The sequence below is a fragment of the Tamandua tetradactyla genome, chromosome 1, assembly GCF_023851605.1.
Source record: "Tamandua tetradactyla isolate mTamTet1 chromosome 1, mTamTet1.pri, whole genome shotgun sequence".
In the NCBI taxonomy this organism is placed as follows: Eukaryota; Metazoa; Chordata; class Mammalia; order Pilosa; family Myrmecophagidae; genus Tamandua; species Tamandua tetradactyla.
The window spans coordinates 23,311,455-23,339,319 of NC_135327.1; the positions used below are offsets into that span (position 1 = coordinate 23,311,455).

Genomic DNA, 27,865 nt, shown 5'->3' on the forward strand with positions numbered 1-27,865 from the left:
CCCTGCCCTGCGTGCGCGCCCATGGAAGGCACGCGCGTCCCGGAAGACCTGGCTGCCGGGCGGGGGCCGGAAGCTTTGGAAGCCTCCGGATGCCGCCTTGTCTGAGGGGCCGTACTGCTTCCGCCTTCCTGCCTTTCTCTGTGCTTCCAGCCAAGCAGGGATTTCCGTGGCCCCTTTGGGCGTCTAAGAAATAGGAATGATAATAGGCGGCCGCCAGTTACTGAGTGGAGAACTTTGAGCAGGTCTGCATTCTAAGGACGCACTCATCCTACAATAAGGATGGCTGGGAGAAGTCAGTGAGCACGAGGTAACCATGTTAGCGTTCAATTAAGTGGCTCAAGGTTCTGAAATCATGCTTTTTTTCATTGGAGGGGTCAGTATTTACACTCCTGCATGAAGCCTGTGCTCTCTTGTTTGGATTTATTCATTTATTTATAGGTTACATACATACGTTCTTACTGAGCATCTACTTTATGCCATGCTAGATTCTGGGGATATTGGATTGAAAGAGCCTGACTCAGTCTGACTTCACAGAACTTCATCGTCTTAAACAAAAAGGGGGAACTGACAATGTTAAATTTTACCTGAGCCCTATGGTTCCAGGCAAGGAAGGTCAAAAAGCCACTTTGTATTCCAGAACCAGCCTACTGCAAGCAGCCACCTTTCCCCGTTTGACTCAGATCTATCTAAGACCCCTTTGTTAACATATTGATGAGGCCAGACACAGACCATCCAAATTTCCATTCTTGGCCTCATAAATGATTAGCTAAACTTGTCCCCAGTGATCAGTTCGAACAAAACAGTAACAAAACTTTGGTTTTGCGTCTTTCCTTGATCCAGCCTCCTAGAGGCTGGCCTTAGCATAAAATATTCTTAGCTCTATCATATGAGCTAGTGCTCAAATAATGGCAGTTGCTTTTCTTAGTAGTGGCTGAAGACTTAATCCTGGTATTGAAGGTCTCAGGTTCTTAATATAAATTACTGGCCTTCACTAAACTTCATAGTCAAGCCGAAGCGGGGCAGGGAAGGTGTTGGGGAGGGTTCGGACCATACTGGCTCTATCTTAACCCCATTCACACATGTTTTTTGCTCCCGTTCCTTAGGACTTGTATAGGAAGAACCTAAAGCTATAGGTGTCCTTTAGAACAATGCCACTTTTGGCTGAATGAGATCTGCTCTGGGAGGGTGGGAGTGCAGTTACCAAGCCTGTATTATACAGGGGTCGCTTTAATTAATCATTGTTGTCTTTTACTCATTACATAGGGAAGGGAAGCCTTGTCTCCATTTCATAGCTTTATTCAACCAGTGATCAGCTATTTTGTTGAGGACCTACTATGTGTCAAGCTGTGTGCTAGTACTCAGGATACAGGAGTGAAGTCAACAAACTCCTGCCCTCAGAGCTTACAATCTAGTGGAGGGACAAAGGAAGCCAACACATACATCAGTAGACACTATATGGAGGTACACTAAGAAGAAAAAGCTGGGCACAGAAATAGAGTGGTGGGCACTGGCCCAGGCATGCAGAGCACTTCAGCACTTAGTAAGAAGCCCAGATTTTGTTCCAGGGGTAATGGGAAGCTACTCAGGGCTATGAAGGGAGTGACAGGATGTGGTTAATGTTGCCAAAAGAGCCCTGTATGTGTGCATGAATAGATTGTAAGAGCAAGGGCAGAAGCAGGGGACCAATGAGGTGGTTACTGCAGTTGTCAATGTGAGGGATGGAAACTGGCCCAGGGAGGCAGCAGGGAAGGGGTGACATAGGGTAGGATTTGGGGTGTATTTGAAGCCAGCATGATGACAGACTGGACATGGGGGGAGGGATGAGGCCAGTGAAGCACAGAGGTAGTCACACTGCAGGAGCTTGCTCAACTGGGACTTGAGAAAGTATGGACCTGGAAGAGGAGAAATGGGAGGCTACAGCTACAGCCCATAAAAACACAGGAGCTAAATTCCCTTTAAAGAAAGGCCTTCTACTTTTATTTGGGGAGTGGTGTGGTGGGGAAAGGGAGAGCAGTCCCAAGTCAGCAGTTCCTTTTTTTTTTTTTTTTTTTTTTGCATGGGCAGGCTCCAGGAATCAAACCTGGGTCCCCAGCATGGTAGGCAAGATTTCTGCCACTGAGCCACTGCTGCACCACCTCAGCCGTTCTTTTGAAAATGCTGGTGGCTGGGATAGAGGGAACTGCAGGGAAGCCACAGTCCTGTATCAGCTGCCTCTCTTGAATCAGCTCAAAGTCAGCTTGCAGGAGTTCCCAGCAGGGAAAGGAATATTTTGTAGTGCTGGTAGGTGGATAAGGCTTACTGCCCTTCCAAGGGAACTTCAGCAATGCCATCCCATGTCATGAAGATATCATGAAGCAGGCACTCGCCTGATGTGCACAAAACCATACCTACAAGGCTGTTGGTCATGGCGTGATTATAAGACCAAACAGAAACAATACAAGCTATCAATCTAAAAAACAATGGCTTTAACTGAACTTGTTAGAAACAGCATCATCATGGCAGCTAACTCGGCCTTTTCACTCGACAATGAATGTTAGAAACCTTTCTATCAGGACATGGCTCATGCATTCCAAGACATCCTTGGTCTGGCCCCTTTAATGCCAAGAGGTTCCTCTTTGCTAACCAACTTTTGGGACAATCCAAAGTGCCCTGATGCATTTCCAAAATACCTCAGCTGAGAACAACTGCCCTGAATTTAAAAGCCCCAAAGCCAGTGGCTGTTGAATATACTTTTTTTTTTAACCTGTGAAAGCCTATGTAGGTGGATGAGCCTTCCCATCTGGGCCACCCAGAACAGAAACCTGGGGTTGCAGAAGTCCTTAATTAATCTGGAATCAGACTGGTCTGCTCTGGCTGGCAATCCCTTTACCTTGGGCCAGACACACAGCTGGACTGTGGTGGCCGCACCAACAGGGCAGCAATTATAGCTGCAGCAGCACTCACTTCCCAAGGAGGGTTGGAAATTCAATGAAGAGGCCTCCGTAAACTCTTCCAGATGCAGATTTAAGTGGATGTTTTTAATGGTCTCTTCTGGTGTGTACTAATTAAAGCAGAAAACCCGAAAGGGGGCGAGACAGGGGAATGCATACAGTTAAGAGCACCAGCTTTGGGAATGGACAAGCAGCACCTTGCCACTTACCAGCCAGGACTTCAGGTTTCACACTGCAAAATGGGACATGTGAAGCACTGTGTGGTGCTTATGGCGGCTTATATTAATTTCCTTGCAGGCCACTCATTTGAAAGTACAAAACTCCATGGTCCTCATTTTGTTTTTTAATGGTCAAGGTGAGAATAGCTGACAGTTTTTCCAGACTTCCATTTAGTTTCCATAGTTACCTCTACCTGCTTGCAGAAACATCGAGGGTGATGTGGCCCTGGCAGGCCCTGATTTTGGGATCAGAAGCACTAAACCAAGTCCCTATCTCAGGACTGCTCTTGGTCAAAACCACAAGCCCTTCCCAGTTCTGGGTGGTGTAGTGTTGGTTATTGGCTCATTGCAGGGGGTGAAGCAGAAAAAATAAGTGATTGGTGATAGCTGCTTAGAAAGAGGACTGAGACACATTATGCTTCTAAACCAAGATTTGGAGTCAGTGCTGACTCTATGTTTGAGGCTCCTTCAATAGGGAAGTAATAAGGGTTTCATCCAAGATCTCAATGACCCTCCTCTCCTAAACTTGTATAGGGAGCAACCTTGTGGGGATGGAGGGTCTTTACCAGACTGGGACTATTGCTGAAGTTGCCACAAGTCAGAACTCAGCAGGGCAGAGAACAAAGCTAAAGCAGAACCTGCATACCATACCTGTGCCCTACTGGTAGCCTCACCCTCAAAATGTGCAGTGAAGCCTCTTCTGCAAATACTAACAGTAAAGGGAGCTTGTGTGCTGGTAGTACAAGAAACGCACCTTCTCAACATATGATTTGCTACACATGACTATCTTATGGGCATTTTGAGCCTGTGCATCTCTCTGGCAGAGAACCTGACTCTGAACTCACCTGAGTTGATGCGAGCTGTTTCCCAGTGAAAAAATATCTCACCTACCTCCTTGGTACACTCAGGGATTTCTGCCTGTGGAGTAAATGAAGCAATGACAGAGCAGTTGAGAATCACCAGGGTGAAAGCAGCCAGCCTGGATGGTGAGGGAGGAAAGGGCTGGGGCAGGCAGAGTAGAATCTGAACTGGCTGAAGCCTGAGGAGTTGAATTTCCCAAAGAGAAGCAGAGGGAAGTACCTTCACTTGAAGGAGTCATGTGCATATAGGTTCTGATCTCAATTGTAGGGCATTCTTGCTGCCACCATTTTATCAGGGCAAGAGATTTGTTCTTGCAGAACAGGTGTCTATGAACCCTCTTTTCTTCAAATCCTTCTCTTCCCTCTAAAGAGGGAAATCCTTTATACTGTCATCTTTGGGGGTAGTGGGAGGGACAGACTAGTGGATGGGTATTAAGTGCCACAAGCAATGTTTATGCTGAGAGGATGGAAGAAAGGCTCCTCCCAATAAGCCCCCAAGATAAATATGTTCTTAAAAGCAATCAAAGTCGACTTCAGTGGGGAAATTTCCATACAGCATGCTGGTGATAATCTTTCAAATTTTTTCGTTGTTTTTATTTTTTTCTTTAAAGTCCACTGATCGTCACAAAAACCCAGGAAATGCAACTAAGAAGAAAACAAATGTCCAACCGGGGTCTAAGAACCCAGAGCTACGGAGGGAGTCGTGGCACTGGTCTGCTGGGTGTGCACAAGGGGCAGAAGGGGCAGATCCACACAGGGCATGGCTGATGACTGTGAGGAGACACAGGAGGGACGTGAGGCAGCCGGCTGGGCTGTTATGTTAACCGCTGCACAATGACGGCGTTGAGCAGATTGGCTTCCTTCAGGGTCTGGCTCTCATCAGCCAGCTCTTTGTTAGGGAAGGTAGTCATGAGGACAAAGCTGGTGGCAGCCATGGCCGGCCGGGCGTCCACGATGAAAAGCCTGATGTCGCTGATCCTGGTAAGTGGGAAGGTGGGTGAGCAGTACCCTTTTCCCATGCCCACCCACCCAACCACGCGAAAGGCTGAACCACATCCTCTTGAACCTCCCCCAAGCTCCTGGCCTACGTCCCCTGACCTTTCTTCCATGGTACTGATCGTTCTGAATGATGTGATTAATGTCTATCTCCTCCTATAGGCCATGAATCCCACAAGGGCAGAAAACACTGTCTCTTCTGTAAATCACAGGAAGCACTAAAACTATCTGTCAGAAGAATTAATGAAGGACAGGACATTCTGAGCACCAGGAATCCCGTCTCCAGAGATTGCTGTATCCTGTACCTGGTGATCACTGGAGAATGGAGTCACCTGGAAACAGACATCCTCCTCCCTAAAGTGCTTAAATAGAAGGTGCTTTCCACCTGCGATTCATAAAATCTACACAATATAATATTTGTCATGCAAAGAGGCCTGAGTCTTTTAGCAAACAAACCCCTTTCACTCAGCTACTAAGCGCTCAGGACAGGCTATCCACCTGGGCCATGAACAGTAGTGCCACAGGCTGGTGTAAATAAGTGAAATGAAACTGAAGGAAATAACAGGTCATAGTGAGATCTTCTTAATCTTAACCAAGCACCTGAAGTGTAATGAAGGGTTTCTAATAAAAAATGAAAATGTTTGAACAAAGGCTCCATAGGCACCTGGCTCACACTTGGTGCTTGTTTAACAACTTAACCCCACAGGCTCCAGTACTTAAGGAGCCACAAACAATTCAGTGGCCCCCACATGTGGGCTCTGGTTTAGCTGGCCTACGACTGGTGAAACTGACATTCTTGGTCTAGAGAAAGGGGTTGCCAAATATCTTTATTGGCAGTAGTCCTCCAGTACCTCCCCCACTAGTCTCATTGCTCTGTGCCTCAGTTTCCCATCTTTAAAAATGAAGGGTGAGCTGGTGGTTTGCCTTGATCCAGCCCATGCAGCAGAGCAGGTATTTTCAGAATTCTCAAAGTCACTTCTAGAAGAGCCCTTTTTAGCCACGTGGTTTTCAGAGGCCCTTTTGGGGGGGGGGGTGCGGGGAAACCAGGTGGGTAGGATCCCTCTACTTCCCATCAACCACAGCAGCTCCGATTTTTATCTGTTCTACATGTGGGCTTTAGCATGAGACTTCCTTTGAATGAATAATTCATTGGCTAAAAATATGGAGGGCCACTGCCTGAATCCAACCCCCTAACTTCAAAGATGAGGAAATGAAAGTCACTGAAAGGAAGTGAGCACTCACTGGGCACACACTTAATGGAGGAGTGGGGACCAGAATCAAGTCTTCAGATTGCGGTCCCACCCATGGAGTGTTCACAGGTGTTTAGGAGAAACAACGTCTCTCTGCTTCCCATGTATCTGTGGGAGACTCTGGGGCACTCCTAGGAAAAGCTAGGTCAGACAACACAAGGTACCTGTGACTGTGGTTAAATTTCTGTACCAGCCTCCCGCCGTCAGCAAGCCGTATTTGGATGTTTGTGGTAGGCTCTGACTCGTTGATGGAGATGGAGGAGCTGGCTTTGGCTTCGTTTTCTGCCTGCTGGGCTGGAGAGCTGGCACTCAACACCTGGGGGGTAGTGCTGAGGAGAGAGGATCTCATCACAACATGAACTGACAGGAGACTCCTAGCAGCACGGAAATCACTTCTCAGATTTTTACTGAGCCATTTGCTTTGACCTGTTGCTATGTTTGGTGCTGCTGATGTAAAGAGTGACCAATACAGACAGAATCCTTGCCCTCCTGGAACTTACATGTTTATCAAAATTCACCCCAAACCCTGAATCATTCATTGTTAAAGCTGGGCAATTTTCTCAACCACCTCCTTTCACAGTGTTGTCACCTGTCAAGGACTTGAGGGGAGGAAAGCAGGATGCAGGACAGCCCAGGCAGAAGAGAAGGGGACATCAGGCTGGAGGGTCCAATGGACCAGGATGAGCTCTAGCCTTGATGAGAATGGCCAAGAGGGGAATCAGGAGGGGAGCATTCCTTCCAAGTCGGTGGTTGACTGACAGGATGCAAGGAATCTGGACTCTTTCCTCCGAGATGGAATTTTTAGGCCTGTACCCCTTGTGTCTCACTCATCTGTAGATCTCATACTCATGTGTCAATTACCAGGAAGGGGCCAAGTTTTCCAAAAGGTAAAATGTCATGTGCTGTAGGGATTAATTATACAAAGATGCACAGGATATGGTATCTGCTACAGTATTTATAGCTTAAACCTTAAAACTAAATGAACCCTGGTTTGAATTCACCCTCAAGCTCTGTGGCCTAGGGCAAATAACTTAAGCTCTCTTAGTTTCAACAAGGGTAGTAACCAGGATTTTAAACAAGGATTAAGGCCACCTCCCTTATTCAGTTTATGTGAGGGTTAAAACGGGGAGAATTTCATAGAGCATTTAGGGTATGCGAGAAATGCAAAATGCACATGGAACCCCCAAATTCTCCACAGATGTCTGAAGCCTTCTTCCCTCACCATCTCACTCTTAGCTGATGATCTGGCCTAAACCTTTGCAGAAAAGAGAGGCCATTAGAGAACTCGCATGTTTCCTCCCCAAAGCCTTTGACTCTGTATGCATGCCTCACCCTTTCCTCTGATCCTAACAATCTGAAAAGTGAATTTAACTGAAAATGCTTTTCTAAAGTGTGTTCCATGGGACTTTAGTCCCTTGAGAAATCTTAGGAAAATTTGGGAGATGCCACAAATTACATCAGCAGCATCACAGGCCACTAGCATAGTAAAGGTCTCCTGTAATACTGCAGTGAAGACAAACATAGTTGATCACCATGCCATTTTTCATGTTATACTTGCTAACCTCCTGCATAAACAGTACTTCATAGAACACAGTTTGAGAAGCACTGGCCCATCATTAGCAAAGAACAACTGAAAAGCGAACTTGTTCTTTTCTGCGAATGTGAAAAATATGGGCTTAGAGAATTACAAAGGTAAGCTCAGAGGAGGTGGTGCTATGCACATTTACTAGTTGAAAGGAGATTCTAAGCATCAGCCCAAATGGGGCCACGGCACATGGACATATTACATCTCCACCGGCCTCAACAGTTGCTTGGAAATAGTGGAAAATTAAATGTTAAACCCATAAATGCCTACAATCTACTACATACTGTTCATTCATTAGTTTTACAGGTGTTAGGTCAAGTCTCCAATTAGACTGTAGACAGCCTGTCTCTCTTAACTGCTTATTAATAACTCCAAGTACATGACAGGTACTCAATTCAATCTATTACCTGCCAAAAAGGTAACTATCAGATTTTCAGTCAGGCCTAAAATGAGAAAGAAGCTGTAATTCCAAAGTAGCTGCCATTATCTGTTCAAGCAAGGGTAGGGAGTAGAAGGGAAAAGAAAAATAGGAATCTTTACATTTGCTTTGGGCAGGCAGGAAGGGGCTTTTATATTCATGGCCTCACTGAATCAACACAACCATTCCCTGAGGTAGGTATAATCTTTTGTTTTACAGATAAGAAAACGGAAGGACCTGCTGTGGAGTCAAGTTTTTCAAATACGTCTAGTGAACAAGCTTTCTCCCTTTGTATGTATTCCTACCAGACTAGACTTTGTCAAGCTTTCCTTTCTACCATTCACTTACATTGAAAATATTTTCTCAAACTTCTCCTTTGCTCCCAGGCAATCTGATATACCCTCACTCATGAGTTGTGCAACCCTCAGCAAGTTAAATTATATGTCTTGGCACCTCAACTTCCTCTTCTGTAAAATGGGGATATTATGCCCACCACTTGCATATCTTACAGAGTGGATGGGCAACTAAACGGCAGTCGATGTTATCCAGGAGTCTGTGTGATGCTGGAGAAACAGCACAAGTTTTGGAGTTGCGCCGACCGTTCTACCACTAAACTAAACAAGCTATACAGCTTTGAGCAAGTCACTTAACTTCCCAGAGTTCTGATATCTTCATGTTTAAACATGGAGCTGTTCTGTTGTGAAAATTAAATGATAATGTGAGCAGAGGACTCAACACAATGCCAGAAACTTAGAAAAGCAAAAGATATTTTTGGCTGCTTTCCCACACAGCCTTCTGCACAGAGATGGTACTTATCATTTGAAAATTGAGGAAAGCCTGATTGCATAGAACTTGACTAGGTAGCTTTTGGCTGACTTTTACTCTTACACACCCTAAAAATAAGGTGAATTGGGGTGATATAACGAGCATGGTTATATTTATGAAGCACCCATTACCAACCAGGCCTTATACTTACTGAGTGCTTTACACGTATAAACAAACTTCATCCTCACAACAAACACCCTGTGAGGTAAGGACTTGTAATCTGCACTTTACAGATGAGAAAAGTGAGGCACAGTGGAACTAAGCAACTTGCCCAAGATCCCAGTGTTGGTTCACAGCAGAGCCTGGATACAATCTAAGCTGTCTGGCTCTAAGTCCTGTGCTCTTACCACCTGCCACACTCTCCTACCAGGCCTTGGAGTCAGGCTAACTCAGGCCTGGATTTTGGATACACCACAAGCCATAACCTCAGGCAGGAACCTTGCTCCAAGACTCAAGTTTCCTCATCTGAAAAATAAGGCTCTAAAACATCTCCCAGATAGTTGAGAAAATCAGTAAAAATATGCATCATATCCAGCATATACCAGAAGTGCAAACAAACATCTATGTGCCTGTACAAGAATACACAGGATACAACACAGTGTAGTGGATAAGAGCAAACTGGTGAAACCAACTGAGCTCTGCCATGATCAGCAGTGTGGCCTCGGGATTAAAGATGATAACACAAGTGAAATGCTTAGCACACAGTTTAGTTAACAAAAGGAAACACAAACTGCTGACTACTATCATTCTTCAAAGTTCTGCTTCACAGATGCTTAAGTTTGAACCCAAATCACTTGGAAATGTCTAAATATGGGTTATAAGCAGTAGGTCACCTGAGAGGCACTCCCATCCTATGCTGCCCTCAAGGAGAGTGGGAAGTGGAAGTGGAGAAAGCTTTAGAAAAGGCAATACCAGTCCTTATGATTCTTATTTGGGGGAAGATACTCAAAGAGCACCAGTTCTAAACTTCTCCAGTTTATGACAGTGACTGTGACATGATCTATTCAAAGGAACCAGCCCCCATCTGGTGCTTCCTGAAACTTGCTAACACCTGAGCCATTCTATTCAAAGCCAAGAATGGTCAAGTCAAAGAGGAAACCATGTGAAGATATCTATAAAAACAAGTGTTTCTTTATGATCTTCCTGTAAATATCATACAAGTCCAGGGAAATTGAGTATCACTAGGATTGAGAGCCTGAATCATCCAACTGCTCATTTCCTTCCTTCGTCACGGGGATAACCTGGGCACTAAGATACTTTCTTGCCACATAATATAAGTGTTGTGATTCTGCAATCTCTTTCACAAAAATGGCCATTACAGAAGGCACAGTGAGCAGCCAAAGCGCATCTCCAGCAGCAGTGATCCTTAGAGTGAATTCCTGGTAGTTTGCTACTAAAAATCAATCTTGCCCAAACTATCAGATTAGCTCCTATTCAAACAAACTAATGAAAAACCTAAAACAAACAAAAACATATAATGTAACAAAGAATTTTCTTAAAATCTTTGAATTGAAAACAATATATTAACTATGAAGTTTTCCTCCCAAATAACAGAGGGGAAAAGTGGACTGACTGATATTTTAAGGCCAACCTCCCTCTTCAGCTTGATCTTAAGTCATTTGCTAGGAAATTTTTCTTAAGTGTTTGGCTCTTGATTAGTTACTGGTTGTCCAAACAACAAAACAATGGAAAATGAAGCAACGTCTATGGGAAAAATTAAAGAAGCTGATCATCAGGTGTAAATTGAGAAGTGAAAATTTCATTTCACTTAGCTGTGCAAAAAACCCTATTTTATTAGCTCAGTTTTCATAAAAAGAACTGAAATAAAATGGAAATGGAACAGGTAACATTTGTTTACCTGACAAACATCACACCTGATGAGCACATCCTCCACACTTAGTATGTACTTATTTTCACTTATTTCACCTTATTTTAATGGAAAAAAAAGATTCCCTTAAAAATACATTTTTTTGAGACAGAGACCTGCACATATAATACTGTTAGGCTTTCCAATTGTAGAAGCATTTTCCGTTAGTATTACGAAATGAAATAAAACAAAACAGCATGGTGTTCCGAGCCGTTCCTTATAATTATTGGTGGTGTAAAAAAACTGATACAACCTTTCCAGAAGGCAGTTTGACAACATCTTAAAAATGGAAAGATCTTCTGAACCAGCAATTTCACTCTAGGATGTACCCTAGGTGAAGGGGTACATGAAGCATTAATTTCAGAAATATGCATCGCAAGGTTGTTTATAATAAAGCAGCTGCCTAAACATTTAATAGTGGGGACTGGTTAAATCATAGCATATCTTTAGGATGGAAAAATATGTAGGCATTAGAATTAAAATTGTGGAAATATACTTACTGATATGGAATGACAGCCAGACTATATTGATTTAGATAAAACCTTGTTTACCAAAATATATATATATACGCACAGACACCTCACACACTTTATATTATACATTAAGACTAGAAGGATTTGCTGTAGACACTAACTGGATATTTCTGGGCATTATGATTAGGGGTAATTTTTATTCTTTATTTGCATTTTCTTCTTTTTTTTAATGAGCATGATTTACTTTAATAATAAAAGAAAAAATATCTGGTACTCTATAAAGCACACTATGGCTGTTTAGGGAAGCCACAGCTGGCTCACTCTGAAAATGGCTGTCCTGTACTAACCACAGCTCCCAACCAGGTAGATGAAATTAAATGATGAGAGCAGTGCTGGCTTAACTGTTTCAGGTTAACTGTTTCAGGTTACGGCAAAGTACAACCTCTTGGTCTCTAATGTCCATCACTCTGGACCCGGCTCCTAATGAGGCATGAATGGCTGATAGGAAGAGAATTCTAGAAGCCAGACAGCCAGAGGCTTAAAAGGGCACAGCTGCTAGTAGGTCAAGCTCTGATCCCTGCAGATGGAAGCAAGGTAGCAAGGGAAGTGGCTAGCTTGAAATCTGCCAGATCTAGGTTAGAGAGGGAATCTTGCTATGCACAAGAAATATGGGAAGAAATGCCAAGCAGAAGGTCTGGGTACTACTCTTGCCTCTACCACATACCAGCCATGTGCCAAGGGAAGCCCTTTAACATCCAACAGCCTCAGTTTTCCCTCGGTAAAATAAGACTGTACTGTCAAGGACAGTTGCTATGCTTTGAGTGCCTGCATATCCATAGTTCTGTCTGAAGAATGTTGACCAAGTAACCCCATGACCACAGCCAAAGCTGAGTGGGTCCCTGAGAGAAGAGAGCCTACAGGCAGGCCACAGGTCTGCTGGGAGAAGTCTATCAGGGATAGCAGACTATTAACCAGTCAGATCCTTTCAGGGGCACTGAATGCAAGGTTGAGCGTATCTTTGGCAGTGGGTAGAAAAGTGTAGACAGGCAGAAAAAGTCACAGGAAGTGTGCTGGTTTGGAGCTGTGATATTCCCCACAAAAGGCCATGTTCTTTTAAACCATCCCTGTGGGGCAGACCTATTGTGGGTAGGACCTTTTGGTTCAATTGAGATGTGACCCAGCCCATTTAGGGTGGGTCTTGATCTCTTTACTAGGGTCCTCTGTGAGAATGAGAGAGAGAAACACCCAGATACATTTGGAGAGAGCCACTGAAACCAGAAACCAGGAGAGAAGGAGCAGCAGATGTTGCCATGTGCCTTCCCATGTGAAAGAGGAACCCCAGATGCCAGCAGCCTTTTCTCAGAGAATGTATCTTCCTCTTGATGCCTTACTTTGGACATTTTTATGGTCTCAGAATTATAAATTTGTAATCTAATAAATCTCTATTGAAAAACCAACACATTTCTGGTATATTGCATTTTGACAGCTTTAGCAAACAGAAACAGGAAGTGACAGAGAGTGAGGCAGGACCAAAGAAGTAAAGATAAGAGCTGCTGAGCCAAAATGGTAGAGCACAAGCCTGCATAAGGATAACAATGCTCTTGAGCTACCTTGGATTCTGAACATCACGCTTGCAAAGCCCGGCTGTGTGAAAGGGTCAGGAATTTGTTATTCCACTCTGAATCCCATTTCTAGTGACCTGAGTATCTGTGATTGTTGCAGGCTTTAGACATCAAGGAGACCATACTTTCCATGATATCTCAGATTACTGAGTCAAATTAGCAATAACAGCAGCAGCGAACACTGACTGCTCATAAGGTAGACAGTACTCTATACCCATTAGTTCATTTATTCCTTGTAACAGTAACATTATGGGTAATGACTCTTACCAGTCCCACGTCATAGTTCAGGAAACTGAGACTGAATGTCCAAGGTCAAATAGCCGGCAAATGATTAAGCAGATAAACTCAGGTCTGTTAGCTCTGAAGCCCATGTACTCCACTCTTGCTCCCAGTAAGATAAATTTGAAGTGCTTTGTAAACAGTAAAGCACTACATAAAGTGAGAGAGATCCTGGGTCTACCAGGCCTGGAGGGAAGTGACCTACAGTCCCATTCCCGCTTCTGCTGCTCCTTACCTGCCTAGTTTCTGACCCTCGCCAGTGAAGGCTCTGAAGGCTCCCTTAGGCTTCACAAAGTCCTCGTCCCGATGGTCCTCCATGTCCAAGTTCACCTGCCCACCATGAGCTAATCTCCGCAGCTCTGCTGGCACCTCCCTAGAGAAGAAAAGGCAGTGCTGGGGTTCACCCAGAGCAGGGTAGAAATGAAAGTGATGGGTATGAGGGGAGAAGAAACCCCTCAGTACCAACTGTGAAAATCACTGGGCCTCCATGGGCAGCGGCTAGTCTAGTCTGACTCCTGTCTGCTTCCACCCTCTCTCTTGTCTGCTCAAAGTCACTTTTTTTGTTTTGGCTCTGCCCAAAGTGGGGAAAATGGACAAGGTTGTTGAAAAGACAGATCTATGAATCTCTATCTCAACTGTGCTAAAACTGCTTAAAAAATTTTACTTCTCAAATATAAAATGCTCTGCTGAAGCTCTTCTTTTCCTATCTGCGACCTCACTCCTTGATGTGGACCTGGAAGAGGGCTCTTCTGCTCACCCTCTGCGGATAGACTCCAGAAACTGGGCATTGGATGGGTCTTGGTAGCTTCTGAGTTCACCATTGTCCAGGCTGAATCCACTCTTCCAGAGTTTCAATACTACATGAACCTGTGATGAGGAGATAAATAATCAAAAACAGGAAGGTGATATGGCCTAAGTTAAAAGTGTAGGTTTTGATTTAGGGCAACCTGGCTTTGCATCTTGACTCTGTCCTCACTAGCTAGGCGGCTAATGGTTATAGGCTATGTAAGAATGTTTCTGGTATAATATTAAATTTAAAAAAGATACAAACTTGTCTATATAGTATAATTACACATACGGGGCAAGGAGCCCAGTACATAGGGAAAAATATTACTGCATGATAATAAGGAAAACTAATTAAAATAAAAAAGTTCTGTTTCAGACCTCTTCTGGTGATCTGAAGATCAAGTTCTTTAGCCATGCCCACCTTGGACAGACCTGTCTCTCTGCCTGAGGTCCATGGGATGTTCAGGAAATGCCTTCATTTGCCTATCCTCTCCCCCTCCTCAAGAGCCCCTCTTGTCCAACCAGAAAAGAGTTGCCTTTCATTCTCAGGTAAGCCTTTCCATTCAAGGACCCTGGCAAGGGTATTGTCTCTGCAGGCACCTCTTTCAAGGGTACTGTCTTTGCAGGCACCCCCTTCAGAGGCTGCTGCTTCATACATGTGACCATTCCCTTCTGATAAATGAGAGAACAGTTCATGAGCTTCCCTAGTGAAGGCAAACGTATACTCACATCTTGGGCTGAATGCCTCCTCCTTTCTCCTGCCACATAAGCAGACTCTTCCTCTGGTGCTGCCCCAAGGCGGTAACCACCTCCTGCAAATGGCTACAAAACACAAGTTCATAAACACCTGCAGGATTGGTCAATGGTGGGAGTTACCTAGATGGCTGGTGAAATGATGTATCGTAGGCGGGTAGAAGGAGAAAAACAGCTCCTGACCAAGCTTGTTAACTACGAGATACACTCTGAGTATCAAACTCAGAGCCAGGCATATAGAATTAAGTGATCATGATCAAGGAAAGAACTAGGTGGTTGGGGTGGGGGTGGGGGTCTGGCTAAAGGAGGCAATTGCTACTCAGGTCTAGTTAATCATGGCCAAGTAGGAATTTGGGCATAGGATAATACTATTTTTTATTTTCCCAAAGAAGCCAGGAATTTAGAAAGTATGTTAAAACAGATGGCCATTAGCTCAACTAAAACAAAATAAAGCAAAACATTGAGTAGGTCAAATTAGACAGGTGAAATGAAACATTCACAGGAACCAAATCAGACCACAGGCCACAGGTTTGAAAATTCTTTCCCAAAACTTGGTTTCACATTAAAGGGTAAGAGAAACCGCACTGGTCATTGGCATAGAAGACCAAATGAGCAAATGAAAAACAAAAATACAAAACAAAGCCTGACTCTACTGGGATGAAGGTCTCCTCCACTGCCTCCAAAACCCAAGCCCTCTGCTCACTCTTGGTTTACTGGTCTCTCCAGGACTCTTGGTCACACGCTCCACAGCTACAGCACCATGCTCCTTGGCACCTTTAAAGAGATCGTCCACCAGCTCATTCGGACTTTTCTTTCTGGGAGGGCCGACAATCTGTTGTCCACTTCTCTCTGAGCCTCCAGCATAAAACCTGTGTAGAAAACACACCTCCAACATCAAATGCACTTGGAAAACATGAATACGGCATGTGCCAGGCTCTGGGCCATGTGCTAGGCACACTGAGACGAAGGGTACAATGCCCATCTTTAAGGTCCTTACTGTCTAGATGGGGACACATGTAAGGAGGAGGCAGGCAGTATAATGGAGTGTGAATAGCAACAGAAGGCAGTAAGGGGAATGCTGGCAGTATTGAGCTTGGGAGGATAGTCAAGGCTTCCTAGAAGAGTTGTCATTTGGGCCGAGTCTAGAGGATGAGTTTATCAGGTGAAGAAATCAGGGAGAAGGGTATTTCAGGCATGCATGACAGCATGTCAGCTCAGGAGCAAGCTCCAGCTGGGATTTATGCATCCAGTGGCCAGCACCTCTCCAGGAGACAGCAACTATGGTCACAGTCAGAAGCAGCTCCCTCTAGGAGCTCTGGATTTATGGCAGCAGTGGTACGGTTAGAAGTAGCTAGGCTCCAGTCCTGGGTCTGCCACTGTGTGTCCTGAACAAGCCAGTAATCTACTCTGTCTCACAAATTCCTTGTCTTTGAAATGGAAGGGAAGAATCACATGCCCTACCTACCTGCTCCTTAAGTCAGGGCCATGAGGTTCAAATCGGCAGATGTATGCAAAAGAACAAGCACAAAGCAATACACACAAGTAAGGTGGTGTGATAATGGCACCAAGAGTTCACCCAAGCCTTGCCTCACAATGCCATTCTTGGGACAGACACCAGGAGCACTGGAGAAGGCCAGGACACTCCGATCTCAAGTAGAAGTCCCAAGACACCCACACTGGCGACAGCACCAGCATCATTTCAGGTCTGAAATGCTGTGGGGTCAAGGATGTAAGAGGGATATGAGATAGAAGAAAATCATCATGTGGAGGATATGACTAGGCAGGAGGAGGAAGAGGTCATTCAGAAGCTGGGCATTTACATTCTTGAGAACACTGCTTCTCGTTCAAGGAGTATAAAGCCCCGAAATTAATATTTATTCTGGTCCCTTCCATGTATCTAAAAGGAAGGCTCCTAGGTAGTGTGAAGGTCAAAATAGGATGAGAACAGAGAATAAAATACATGTAATTTCTCATCTCACTTCCCAAAGAATGACAATGATGAGGTAATCACATTTCCAAAATGGTTATTATACTGTGTTCCTTAGGAAGATCCCATGGAGAACCAAAACCCGTGAAATGAGGTTGTAGCCAGTGTATTCTTGTTAGAAGTTCTGCTCAATGGACTGTATGATATTTATTATTAAGGATTCTCAAAGCCTTCACTTAAGAACTGTGAACCTATAATCGAGTGCCTAAAGAATATTCACACTTCTGACCTAGTATTTCCATTTCTAGAAACTATTCCAAGAAAATCTGAAATGTGATCAAAGATAACACACAAAGATATTCACACATTGATATTTACAGCAGTAAAAACCTGGAAACAACCTGAATGTTGGATATTTTATACAATAGATTACTACCATAGTCATTGAAAATGCTTATAAGCATTTTAATAACATGGGGAAGTACTTAAGATATAACCTTAAGCCACAAAAGCAATAAAAAAATTATATGACAGTGACAATGTAAAATATAATATAAAAAAGATTTATACACAGAACAAAGACTGAATGGAAATATGCCAAGATATTAGTGTAGTTACCAAAGGGAGATTAATGTCATAGTTTCTCATTACGTTATTCTTTATTTTCCACGATGGGCATGAAATTACTTTTAACATAATATAAAATTATTGAGTTTAAAAAAATTAGTGTCTGTGTACTGGGGGAGTACCCCATCTTTTATTCTGTTTATTACCTGGATATATTGCTTTTTCAATTATAAAGTAAAAACTAGAAAGAAATATACCAAAATATTATTGGTACTTACTTACCTGCTGATTGTGGCTTTATGATTTATTTTTTTTCTTCCTGATGATAGTTCCCTTTCCCTAATTTTATTCAATAAATTTGCATTATCTCAATAATTAAAAAACAAAACCAAAAACAATCCCGGAATACCACAAAAGAAAAAGTAGTTAATAAGACAGGGCTCACTTCTAAGCAAGAGAGAGTAGTAGGCTGCCCCTGGGATATAACCCAACCAGACTAGTCCACAACAGTAATGGGCAACATCAGCCTGGCACATTTACTATCACGTTTTCTCCAGGTGACTGACAGATTATGGCAGACCTTTCTGTGGGCTATGCGCCCCTGTCAAAGACTCACCTCTGGCCCTCTTCCTCCTCCTCCTCCTCATCTTGGTCATGAATGAGGTCTCTGAAGGATGTTACCCTATTATCACTGGAGAAACAAAGGAATAAAATGGTCTCAGGAAGGTTAGAGAAAGATACCCCCATTGTTAGTTACTAAGGAGGTAAGGACACACAGTAATTTTTCAGAAGGAGTAGGAAGAGCATGTATGTGGAAGAAGGTTACCCACCCCACCCCAAATTTATGTGCAAAATAATGTGGCATTTTAAAATTCAAGGTGACACAGAATTGAGAAAAATTACAAAGTACTATCAATAGGTAAACTGGAATACAATTTAAGCTCTAATTGAGCTTAACAATTTACTACTGACTAGCTACTTTCATTATTTATTTTTTAAAAACTGAGGGAATACCTGTGTGCAGGTACTGAACTGAATGCCAGGTCTACAAAGATGATCCGACACAGTTTTTATCCTCGAGCTGCTCACAGGCGAAAGGCTAGGAAACCATCCACCATATACTATGTAATAGGGGCCATGACAGTGGAAAAAACACAAGGTGAGCACCAAGCCTCTTGTTCCAACTGGAGGTGGGGAAGAGGGCTCATCAAGAAAGACTTCCCAGAAGAACACAACATTTTTACTGAGTGCCTAAGAACTGGTGGATAGTCTGTTAGGTGGATAAAGGGTGGCAGAACTAGAAGGGAGAAGGGACCAGTAGAGTATTACAGGAAAGCAGCATATGTGAATGCACAAAGACAAGAGAGAATAATGTTGGGAAAAGCAGTCAAGAAGTAGGAATGAAACGTGGGTGACAGCATGTAGGAGCAGGGGCCCATCTGCTTCTACTATAGATTAGTCAAGAAAAAGTATCTGTATTTAGGAAAAAAGCAATATTGTTCAGGTGGATAGGAGTAGTTAGATTCTAGCACAACTGAAGAGAGGTGTGAGAAAGGCTAGGGTTAACTCCCTTCCTCTGACACTGTATTACATTGCCACTTTTTCCTTGTCTAGAACTGGCCTCAAGGAACAATCTTGGCTTTTCAAAAAAAAAATAATAATTTTTCTGTATTTCCTAGGGGAAAAAAGTAGCTTCCCTATATGAGGTGAGGAAATAATAAACCATTAGTGAGGACAGACAGAGGAGCTGTTTACTAGGAAGGAAGCTCTACGTCAGCCTTGAAGAAAGATTTAGTTTCAAAGAGATGCTCCGGGAACAGAATAGGTTTCGCAGTCCTATCAACCAGAAATGAGAAGACAAAGACCAACTGATGTAGCCAATATACTCCCCACTCAAGTTAGGTGTGAGCAACCTCCAGGCATTCCCTGACTCTCCATACAACATGGTTCCAAAGGATTCAAGTCCTGAGGTATGTACCAGTGTCTAGAGGTTAATTCCACTCAATAATCTCTCCAGGGGGCATTTCCCATAAATGACCAACCTAATCCAGTCTTTTCAAATGACTGTGGGTTAGGCTGATTATCTATGGGAAAAAAAAAATCCTCTATCTCCCTATTGTTAAGTATCTTCAAATACACAATATATTTGCTTATGCAAACCATTTGCCCTAAGGGTCTGTTTATTCCCTCATTAATTCTAGAATCTGACAGTATCTAACACAGATTTTAACCTGGTTCCAATCCTAATTCTGCCTCCTAACCTGCGATCCTAGCTGGGCATGTTATCTAAATTCTCTCACTCTTCATCTCCTCCTGCATAAACAGAGACAATTACAGCACCCACCTCATGGGGTTTCTGTGAGCAGTCAGGGCTCTAATGCAAGTAATGCCCTTCGCACAGCGTATGGCACACTGAAGTACTCCTCTTGAGCAGTGGTTCTCAAATCGTGGTCCTTGGACCAGGAGGAACAGCATTACCCCTTGGGACCTTGTGAGAAAAAAAATCCTCAGGCCCTACCTCAGACCTCCTGAATCAGAAACTCTGGGAGGAGGCCCCAGCGATCTGTACGTTAAGGAACTCGCCAGGTAATTAGCTCAAGTTTGAGAACCACTGCTCTGGAACAATGCTTTGAAGCTAACTTACGGCCTGGATGTCCTGGGTATGCTGCTAATAGCAAAATATTTTGCCCTATGGTCTCCATAAATTGATAAAATGTCTGAGAAATTTCAATTTTCCAGCATCATAGCTCTATCTCCCAGACTATCCTGGCACCCTGAAGTGGCACAAAAGTCCCTTGTCTGATGACACATTCTAATTTTAATTGGGTCATTTTAGCACTATGGCAGCACATTTCTGTAATGATGGAAATGCTGTACGTGTACTACCCAAATTGGAAGCTACCAGCCACATGTGGCTACTGAGCATCTGAAATGTGGCTAGTGTGGATGAATTACTGAATGTTTTTCATTGAACTTTAATTAATTTAAACAGCCACATGAGGCTAGTGGCTATCCTACTGGATAGTTCTAGAGAATCAGACAATGGCAGACCCTGAAATCACAGCTTTTGTTGGACAAAGAAAGTAAAATGAAAAAAAGAAGAAAAAAAAAACCTTTTGCTCAACTCTGTGCTAGTTATGGGGTGCAGAGTGCTAGACAGGGAGAGTTCATGTGACAGAAGAAGTTTTGGATTCACACTGACCTGGGCTTGAATCTGCTATAATACAACTGCATGTTATTTAACTTTTCTAAGACTCAGTATCCTCATCTGTGAAATGGCAAGCTCTTGATCTACTTTCAAAGCTACTGACGGTTTTCAAGAAATGGACACAGGTGAAAGTACCTGGCAAAGGTAGTTAGAAGGTGAGTGTTTCTGAAATGTTAGGGCCCCTCTCCCTTGCCTTCCAGGAGCTTACAATCTACTTAGAAAAAAATGAAGAGTTCAGGATAACACAGGAGAGATGTCATGAATGTGAGTCAAAGAAGTGAATGAATTAGAGTTGTGACTGGAGTTCTGAGGAACAAGTCTGCAGTTTGCTGTCTAGTCAGGGGTGCAACATGCTCCATGAAGGAAGTAGGGATGGAGCTGACCCTGGAAGGATACACAAGGGTTTGGACAGGCAGAAAGCAAGAGAGGAGGCAATATCCACTCAAGTGAGAGGCTCAAACATAAAGAGCCAAAAAGAATGGGGACATGAGAGAAAACAGCGTGGTTGGAACAAACAGATTTAAGGAATAAGGAAGGTGGGCTCAGGGCAAACTCTGAAGAACCCTGAATGTCCACAAGGAGAGGTACATGAGGTTCTGTATGAAAGATGAGAAGCTGGAATAAGAAACAGACCTGTACTTAAATCCTTATTTTTCTAGCTGTGTGATGTTAAGAAGATGCCCAGCTTCAGTGTCTTCACTTATAAAATGAGGGTAATAACCCAACTCCTAGAATTGTTGTGAGGACTAAAGAGAAGTAGGTAAAGGCTTAACCCAGTGCCTGGCACCTATTAAGTGCTCAATAAACAACTGCTGTTGTTACTGAGGAATTTAGACTTTCCCCTAAAGTAATGGCTAACCTTTTTATATCTTCGAGCACTGTGAGGATCTGATAAAACTTATGGACTCTTAAGCTAGGAAAGATACGTGCCAACACACACACAAACTTTTGCCTACAATTTCGAGTAATTTACAGACCTTCTCCATTCCATTCCATAGATTCCACATCATCCCCTCTCCAGTAGTTCAGGGACCCTACATCAAGAACCTCTCTCCTAGAGTCAAAGGGGTAACTTACTGATTGAGTGTTATGTACAACAGTGATGACATGAAAGGGGATTTAAGAAGATGGTGGGGAGAATGCAAAGAACCCAGCAACAGGCTAGGTGTCCTGCAACTGTTCAAGTTTGGCTTTTCCTGAGACTGCAGTCAGCTTTTTCCTCCTGGATACAAATAATGATATGCCAAACTATCTTCCCTCCCCTTTTCTGTTGGCTTCACCTAAGCCAAGTACCGAACCTGAGGCCTAATCAAAGCAAAAGGGCCAACATGTGCAATATTTTACTGTCCTCAGTCTTAATGTTAAACTCTATTTCCCTGGTTCTTTTACTTTTATATGTGCTTTGAAAAAATTTACTTGTTGTAGAATTAGGCAGAGAACACCTAAGTAAAGTGTGGGAAAGACGAAAATGAAAGCAAGTATTAATAAAATGACAAAATAGCACAGCTAACATATATTGTATTTTAATCTGCCATATGGTAGGCACTACTATAAGTCTCATTTGACTGAGGAAAGGAAAACGGAGGTGAGGAAAATGGAAAGACTGAGATGTTAAGCAACCTGCCAAGGTCACAAAGCTGGTGAATAGCAGAGCTGGCATTTGAACCTAGGCAGTCAGACTCCTGCATACATCCTCTAATAAAGCACTGCCTTGATAGAACTTTGGGACTTCTGGAGAAGAGAGGAGTGAATATATGATGGACATGAGAGGCTAAGTTTCAACCATCTTCATCTCCTTACTTTTGGCATGCCAATACCCTAACAGTAAACTGGGGTGGCTGTAAAAGACTCACACCCTAGGAAAGCTATAAGAATATTAGCCATGACCCTAAAAAGCTCATCCCAGACATTAACATTCCAATGTGTCACCACTGACACCTCACAGTTTAACACCCCAATGGCAAAGAAATAACATATATGTATTCTAGGGTTGAGCTGAAACCAAAACAAACTTTTCTGGATAAAACATGTATCAGAAGGTAGAATCAATTCTGGCTCAAACTGAAAGGGAAGTCCCAGTTCAGATATGTTTGCAGAAGGGGCCCTGCCTGCCTCCTGAAAGACCAGCACAGTTCAACTCTACAGACCAGTATAGCAGTGAATTGCCCTGAGAACCAGAAGAGGCCAAGACAGAAGATGACAAATGGGATCACTGTTTCACCTAAAAAGGTTTCCCTAATCGACTTGGGAAAGGGTGGATTACATAGATTCATGTTCTATAAGACTTCTTTGGGCTTGTAACAGGCCAAGAGGCATCCCCAAAACATTAGAAAAGCCTCCTTTTAAAGGCACCTGGCCTAATCTTTTACCTCCAAGGAGACCAGAAAGGAAGTCCTTTGGCTTCTACTTAAAGATTTCCAGAGATGAAGAGGTCATTTTTCACATTTCATAAATAAAAGACCCTCAAAATTCTTAAAAGTAGGCTCTGTGGTTTTCTCCAGGTTTGAACATAAACCACCATTCAGGTAAGAGTCATATATTTCTTTTCAGAAAATGAAGAATTCTTGCAGGTAATAAGTGCTGTGCTGGTTTGAAAGGAAGTATGCCCCCTAGAAAAGCCATGTTTTAATCAAAATATCATTTCGTAAAGGTAGAACAATCTCTATTCAATACTGTATGTTTCAAACTGTAATCAGATCATCTCCCTGGATGATATGATTTAGTCAAGAATGGTTGTTAAACTGGATTAGGGGACGACATGTCTCCACCCATTTGGGTGGGTCTTGATTGGTTTACTGGAGTCCTGTAGAGGAAACATTCTGGAGAAAGATTCAGAGAGAACAGCACCACGAAGCAGAGTCCACCAGCCAGCAACCTTTGGAGAGGAAGAAGGAAAATGCCTCCCGGGGAGCTTCACGAAACAGGAAGCTAGGAGACAAAGCTAGCAGATGACGCCATGTTTGCCAGGTGCCCTTCCAGCCGAGACAGAAGCCCTGACTGTGTTCACCATGTGCCTTCTCACTTGAGGGAGAAACCCTGAACTTCATCAGCCTTCTTGAACCAAGGTATCGTACCCTGGATGGATACCTCTGACTGGACTTTTCTATAGACTTGTTTTAATTGGGGCATTTTCTCGGCCTTAGAACTGTAAACCAGCAACTCATTAAATTCTCCCTTTTAAAAGCCATTCCATTTCTGGTGTGTTGCATTCCGGCAGCTAGCAAACTAGAACAACTGCTTACCACTCACTCAAACCCAGTTCTGCACCCCTAGGCCTGAACCCTGACAAGTTCCTCATCACTGCTGGAAGTACACTCACGTAGCAATAATTGAAGTTAGCCCTTACCTGGGGGCTGTGCCTCTGGACACTGAACTGGGGGTTGCCTGTGAAATGGTCACAATATCTTCATCCCCTCCGTCCTCATAAAAGCTTGCTAGGGCGATCTGAAACAGAGATGTAATACCTTGGGACCCTTAAACAGTCCTTCACCTAACACACATCTCTTTTAAGCAAAAAGGGAGAAGACATAAAGACATGGCCCACACTTACAAGACAGTCTGTAGCCACCACAGCCCAGCTATTACCTCTCTTCATATTGTCTGAAACAAATTCCACCACTAAGAGGAAAGGAAGGCAAGAGGAAAGGTTGAACTGGGAGATTCTCCTTATCCTCATTTTATTAGGAAATGTGATTCAATAAAAGCAATGTATATTTACCGAGCATTTATTTATGTGCCAGTTTGTTCTGAGTACTCTATATATGTTAACTAATTTACCCCTCACAGAACCCATATAATTAGTACTATTATCATTTTGTTTTATAATTGATACAGAAGTACTGAGAAACCAAGTACATTGCCCAACGTTACAGAGTTGATAAGAAAGGAGGTGGGATTTGATCCCAGATAGTCTCCTTAAGGTCCTACTCTTAGCTCTTATGTTATAATTAGGAGTCAGGAGCTGTGAGTTCAGACCAGGTTGCTCCTTTTACTTTCTCCCTAGGGCCCAGTTTCCCAATCTGTGAAATGTGGACATCTGTCTCACCAACAATGCACACCGGAGGAGAGGATCCATTAAGACTTAAACATAACCATATCTTCGTTCTATACAAAAAGAAGGACTATGGAGGTCCTTTGGCCATTTGTGATGTCTCTCACTGGCTCAATGAACAGGAATTTATCTATCATTCACTTGGAACAAAGAAATAAGATGGAGTACTGAAGACTACAGAGATGAAAGACACATCTCCTGTTTTCAAGGTCACCGACAGTGTGCGGTCACAAGATACAACCAGCCTCCGAGGAGACAGTGTGCTGTTGCAGGACATGCACTGGACTGGGATTCAGGAGGCCTACATTCAAGTCCTGAGCGCACCAGGAAAGTCATGTTATAGGCATGAACCCTCGTTTCCCCATCTATAAAGTGAAGCAAGTGGGCTTGATGACTCGCCAGCCACAACTGTGTGCGTCTCAGTCTTTCAGGGAGAAGCCACACTTTATATTTCTGCCCAGCACAAGGGCTGCATGCTTATTGTGTGTCCCTAACAGGGCACGATGCTTTACCTATCTTTTATGTTTGGGAAGAAAGGTAGAATGGTCGAGTCAGGAGACCCAGTTCAAATCTCAACCCACTACTTACTGGCTATGTGACACTGGGCTGTTATTTGCCCTCAGAGCATTCAATTCTTTATCTATAAAATAGGACTAATCTTTGCCTCAGAGTGTTATAGTAAGGATAAAATGAAACACGTAAAGTGCCTGGACCACGGTGGTTAAGAACTTAGGCTCCAGAATTAGGCAGAATGGAGTTCGAATACTACCTCTTCTACTTGGTGGCTAGCCAGGCCACAGGTAACCTCCCTAAACCTCGGCTGCCCAAGCAAAGTAAGATTAAATGACATAAGTCACATAAGGCAGTTTAACAGCACCTGATGTCATGGTAGGCACTCAAATATTACTCAGCATCAACCTAAGACACAGGTTGGCCAAGAACATTTATGCAATCCTCTCTATAATTAATGACTGAGTGCCTATTATATGCCAGACCTTGCTTTAGGTGAGCACTGGGGATTAAGCAGTATACAAACATCCCTCCTTCGTGGAACTTAGGTCCTCTGAATTAATCAAGTATTTAAATGAGTACTTTGTACGTGCCTGTGAACTGGATGGTTAACTCCATTAAACTCCCATTCTACAGATGAGTTAACTAAAGCTAAATAAGGTGAGGAGGCTCCAACCTCGTGCCACCTCCTCAGAGGTAGTTTCTCCCACCAATTAGATGGGAAGGGGGCGTGGGCCAACACCTGGGACCGACTTCTCTCTCCACCGGCAACCCAGAGGCGGCAATAGAACTGAGCGACCACCGTGTCCCAAGGGCTGCTCCACCCGGGAACTGCTCTTTCGGGCCCGCCGGCCTCCAGCCCAGAGGCGACGCGGCAGCCACGCCCCCAGGCGGCCCGACTCCACGCGGGCCGCCGCAGTGCCCAAAGCCTCGCTGACCCATTAGGGAGAAACAGGCTCGGTAGAGCAGGTCCGGCCCGGGGCTGGCTCCGTCCCCGCACACCCAAGCCGGGCCGGCGAAAAGAGGCTCCGGGATCCCGTGGCCAAGGTGTCGGGCTCCGGCGGGAGCTCGGGCCGCAGGCGGGCGGGGATGACTGTGCGCTTCGGCCGCCGCGAGCACACGGCACCTGGGGTCCACGCCCCGGAGCCCCGAGCCGGCCTGGCGCGACCCGTACCGCAGCGATACCTGCAGGTCCCAGCCGGCCGACTCGAGGAAGAAGCGAGCTCGGTCCTCCTCGGCGCCCGTCACCGCCACAAACTCCCTCAGTGCGTCCTGCCGCTCCGCCGCCATTTTCGCCCCGTGCGTCTCCCAAACCGCTCCGGCCACCGCCGCACAGCTCCAGACCCGCCGCGGCGTTCCACCCGCCGGTGGGCCCCGCCCCGCTGCTAGGTGTTAGCCCGTAGGCCCCGCCCATCCGGTGCTCCGCTCAAAACCTTCCGTGCAGGAAACCCTGTCGCTCTACGCCCTCTGGCGGCCGCGTTGTGTAGACGCAGCCTAATGGCTGGAGTTGGCGCGGGGTGTGTTGTGGGGGTGTGGGAGAAGAGAGGAAGGAGGAGCGGGGAGTCTTTTCCACGACCCTGTGAAATGAAGGAGTCCTGAAGAAGTCAATTTCAGAATTACACCTGCAGTCCTCCCATTTCATTAATTTATTCATTCATTTACTTGATCAAATATTTACTGTGCTGGGCGGGCCACGGTGGCTCAGCAGGTTAAGTTCTCACCTGCGATGCCAGAGACCGGGTTTCGATTCCTGGTGCCTGCCCATGCAAAAAATAAAATAAAAATAAAAATAAAACTTTACTGTGCCACCCAAGCTCTCTGTTCTCTTCAAGGGCTGGGATATGGCAGCAAACAAAACGAAGTCCCTGCCCTCATGTTGCTCACATTCTAAGAAAATAAACTGACCTCGAACAACATGTTATTCCTCTGTTCAGCATCCTTTCGTGGTTTCCCATTTCTTTGTAAAAGCCAAAACCTCATGGCCTGCCCAGCTCATGTAATCTGCACCAACATCCCATTGCATCTCCTGGCTCTAGCCTCATTGGCTTCTTTGCTGTTCCTGGAAAGTTGTAGACATGCATTTGCCTCGGGGTCTTTGCATATGCTGATCCCTCTGCCTAGAAGACCTTTCTCTCTACCACTGGCAAGAAGCTCCCTCATTTTCTTCAGTCCTCTGTTTGAAGCGCACCTTCTTGAACACACTCCTATCTTTCAGGTCCACAGGTCCTGGGAAGTTCTTCCCCTCCTCTTCCCTTTACCAGTTCCTGCTCATCCTTCAGTTCTCAGCTTAGATGTTCCCTCCTCAAAGAGGTATACTTAGTTCTCCAGGCTCTGGTAGGCACGCCCCTGTGCATGCCCTGTGATGCCATTTTAAGTATTTGCCTCCTCCACCTGTTGGGAATCTCCGGGGCAGGGACCTCACCTATCTCAGTCGCTATGCATGTCTGGCATAATTCTGTGTTCTGGTTCAGGGCACTGGCTCCGCTCAGATAGCCTGGGGTTGAAACCCAGATCTTACTGCTTGTGTGACCTTGGGCAGATGAGCTCTCTAAGCCTCTATTTCTTGATCTGTAAAATGGGACTTCTAAATTACCTACCTTAGAGGGATGCATGAGGATTCAATGGCATTTAGGAATCCCTCAGCAAATGTTAGCTCTCATTGTTATTTATGTGTAATCTGCACAGTCACTGCCATTAAATAGCCATAGTGACTATTGAATTGATGAAGGAAGGAATGAAT

At 44.3% G+C, this 27,865-nt stretch overlaps 1 protein-coding gene and 1 long non-coding RNA gene across 2 annotated transcripts; one reads left to right on the plus strand and one right to left on the minus strand.

The window, feature by feature from the left end:
• Positions 1–18: 18 nt before the first annotated feature.
• LOC143643663 (uncharacterized) lies at positions 19–5,704 on the plus strand. Its single transcript, XR_013156316.1, has 3 exons — positions 19–307; positions 4,620–4,989; positions 5,167–5,704. It is a non-coding gene; the product is annotated as an uncharacterized LOC143643663 (long non-coding RNA).
• NSFL1C (NSFL1 cofactor) lies at positions 4,576–26,482 on the minus strand. The gene is made up of 9 exons (XM_077112192.1): positions 26,311–26,482; positions 23,911–24,008; positions 17,973–18,047; positions 15,566–15,731; positions 14,839–14,931; positions 14,081–14,190; positions 13,559–13,696; positions 6,419–6,583; positions 4,576–4,986 (listed from the first exon to the last, which is right to left on the minus strand). Exons 1-9 carry the CDS (start codon positions 26,413–26,415, stop codon positions 4,824–4,826), a joined length of 1,113 nt encoding a protein of 370 aa, XP_076968307.1. The 5' UTR covers positions 26,416–26,482; the 3' UTR covers positions 4,576–4,823.
• Positions 26,483–27,865: the final 1,383 nt, after the last annotated feature.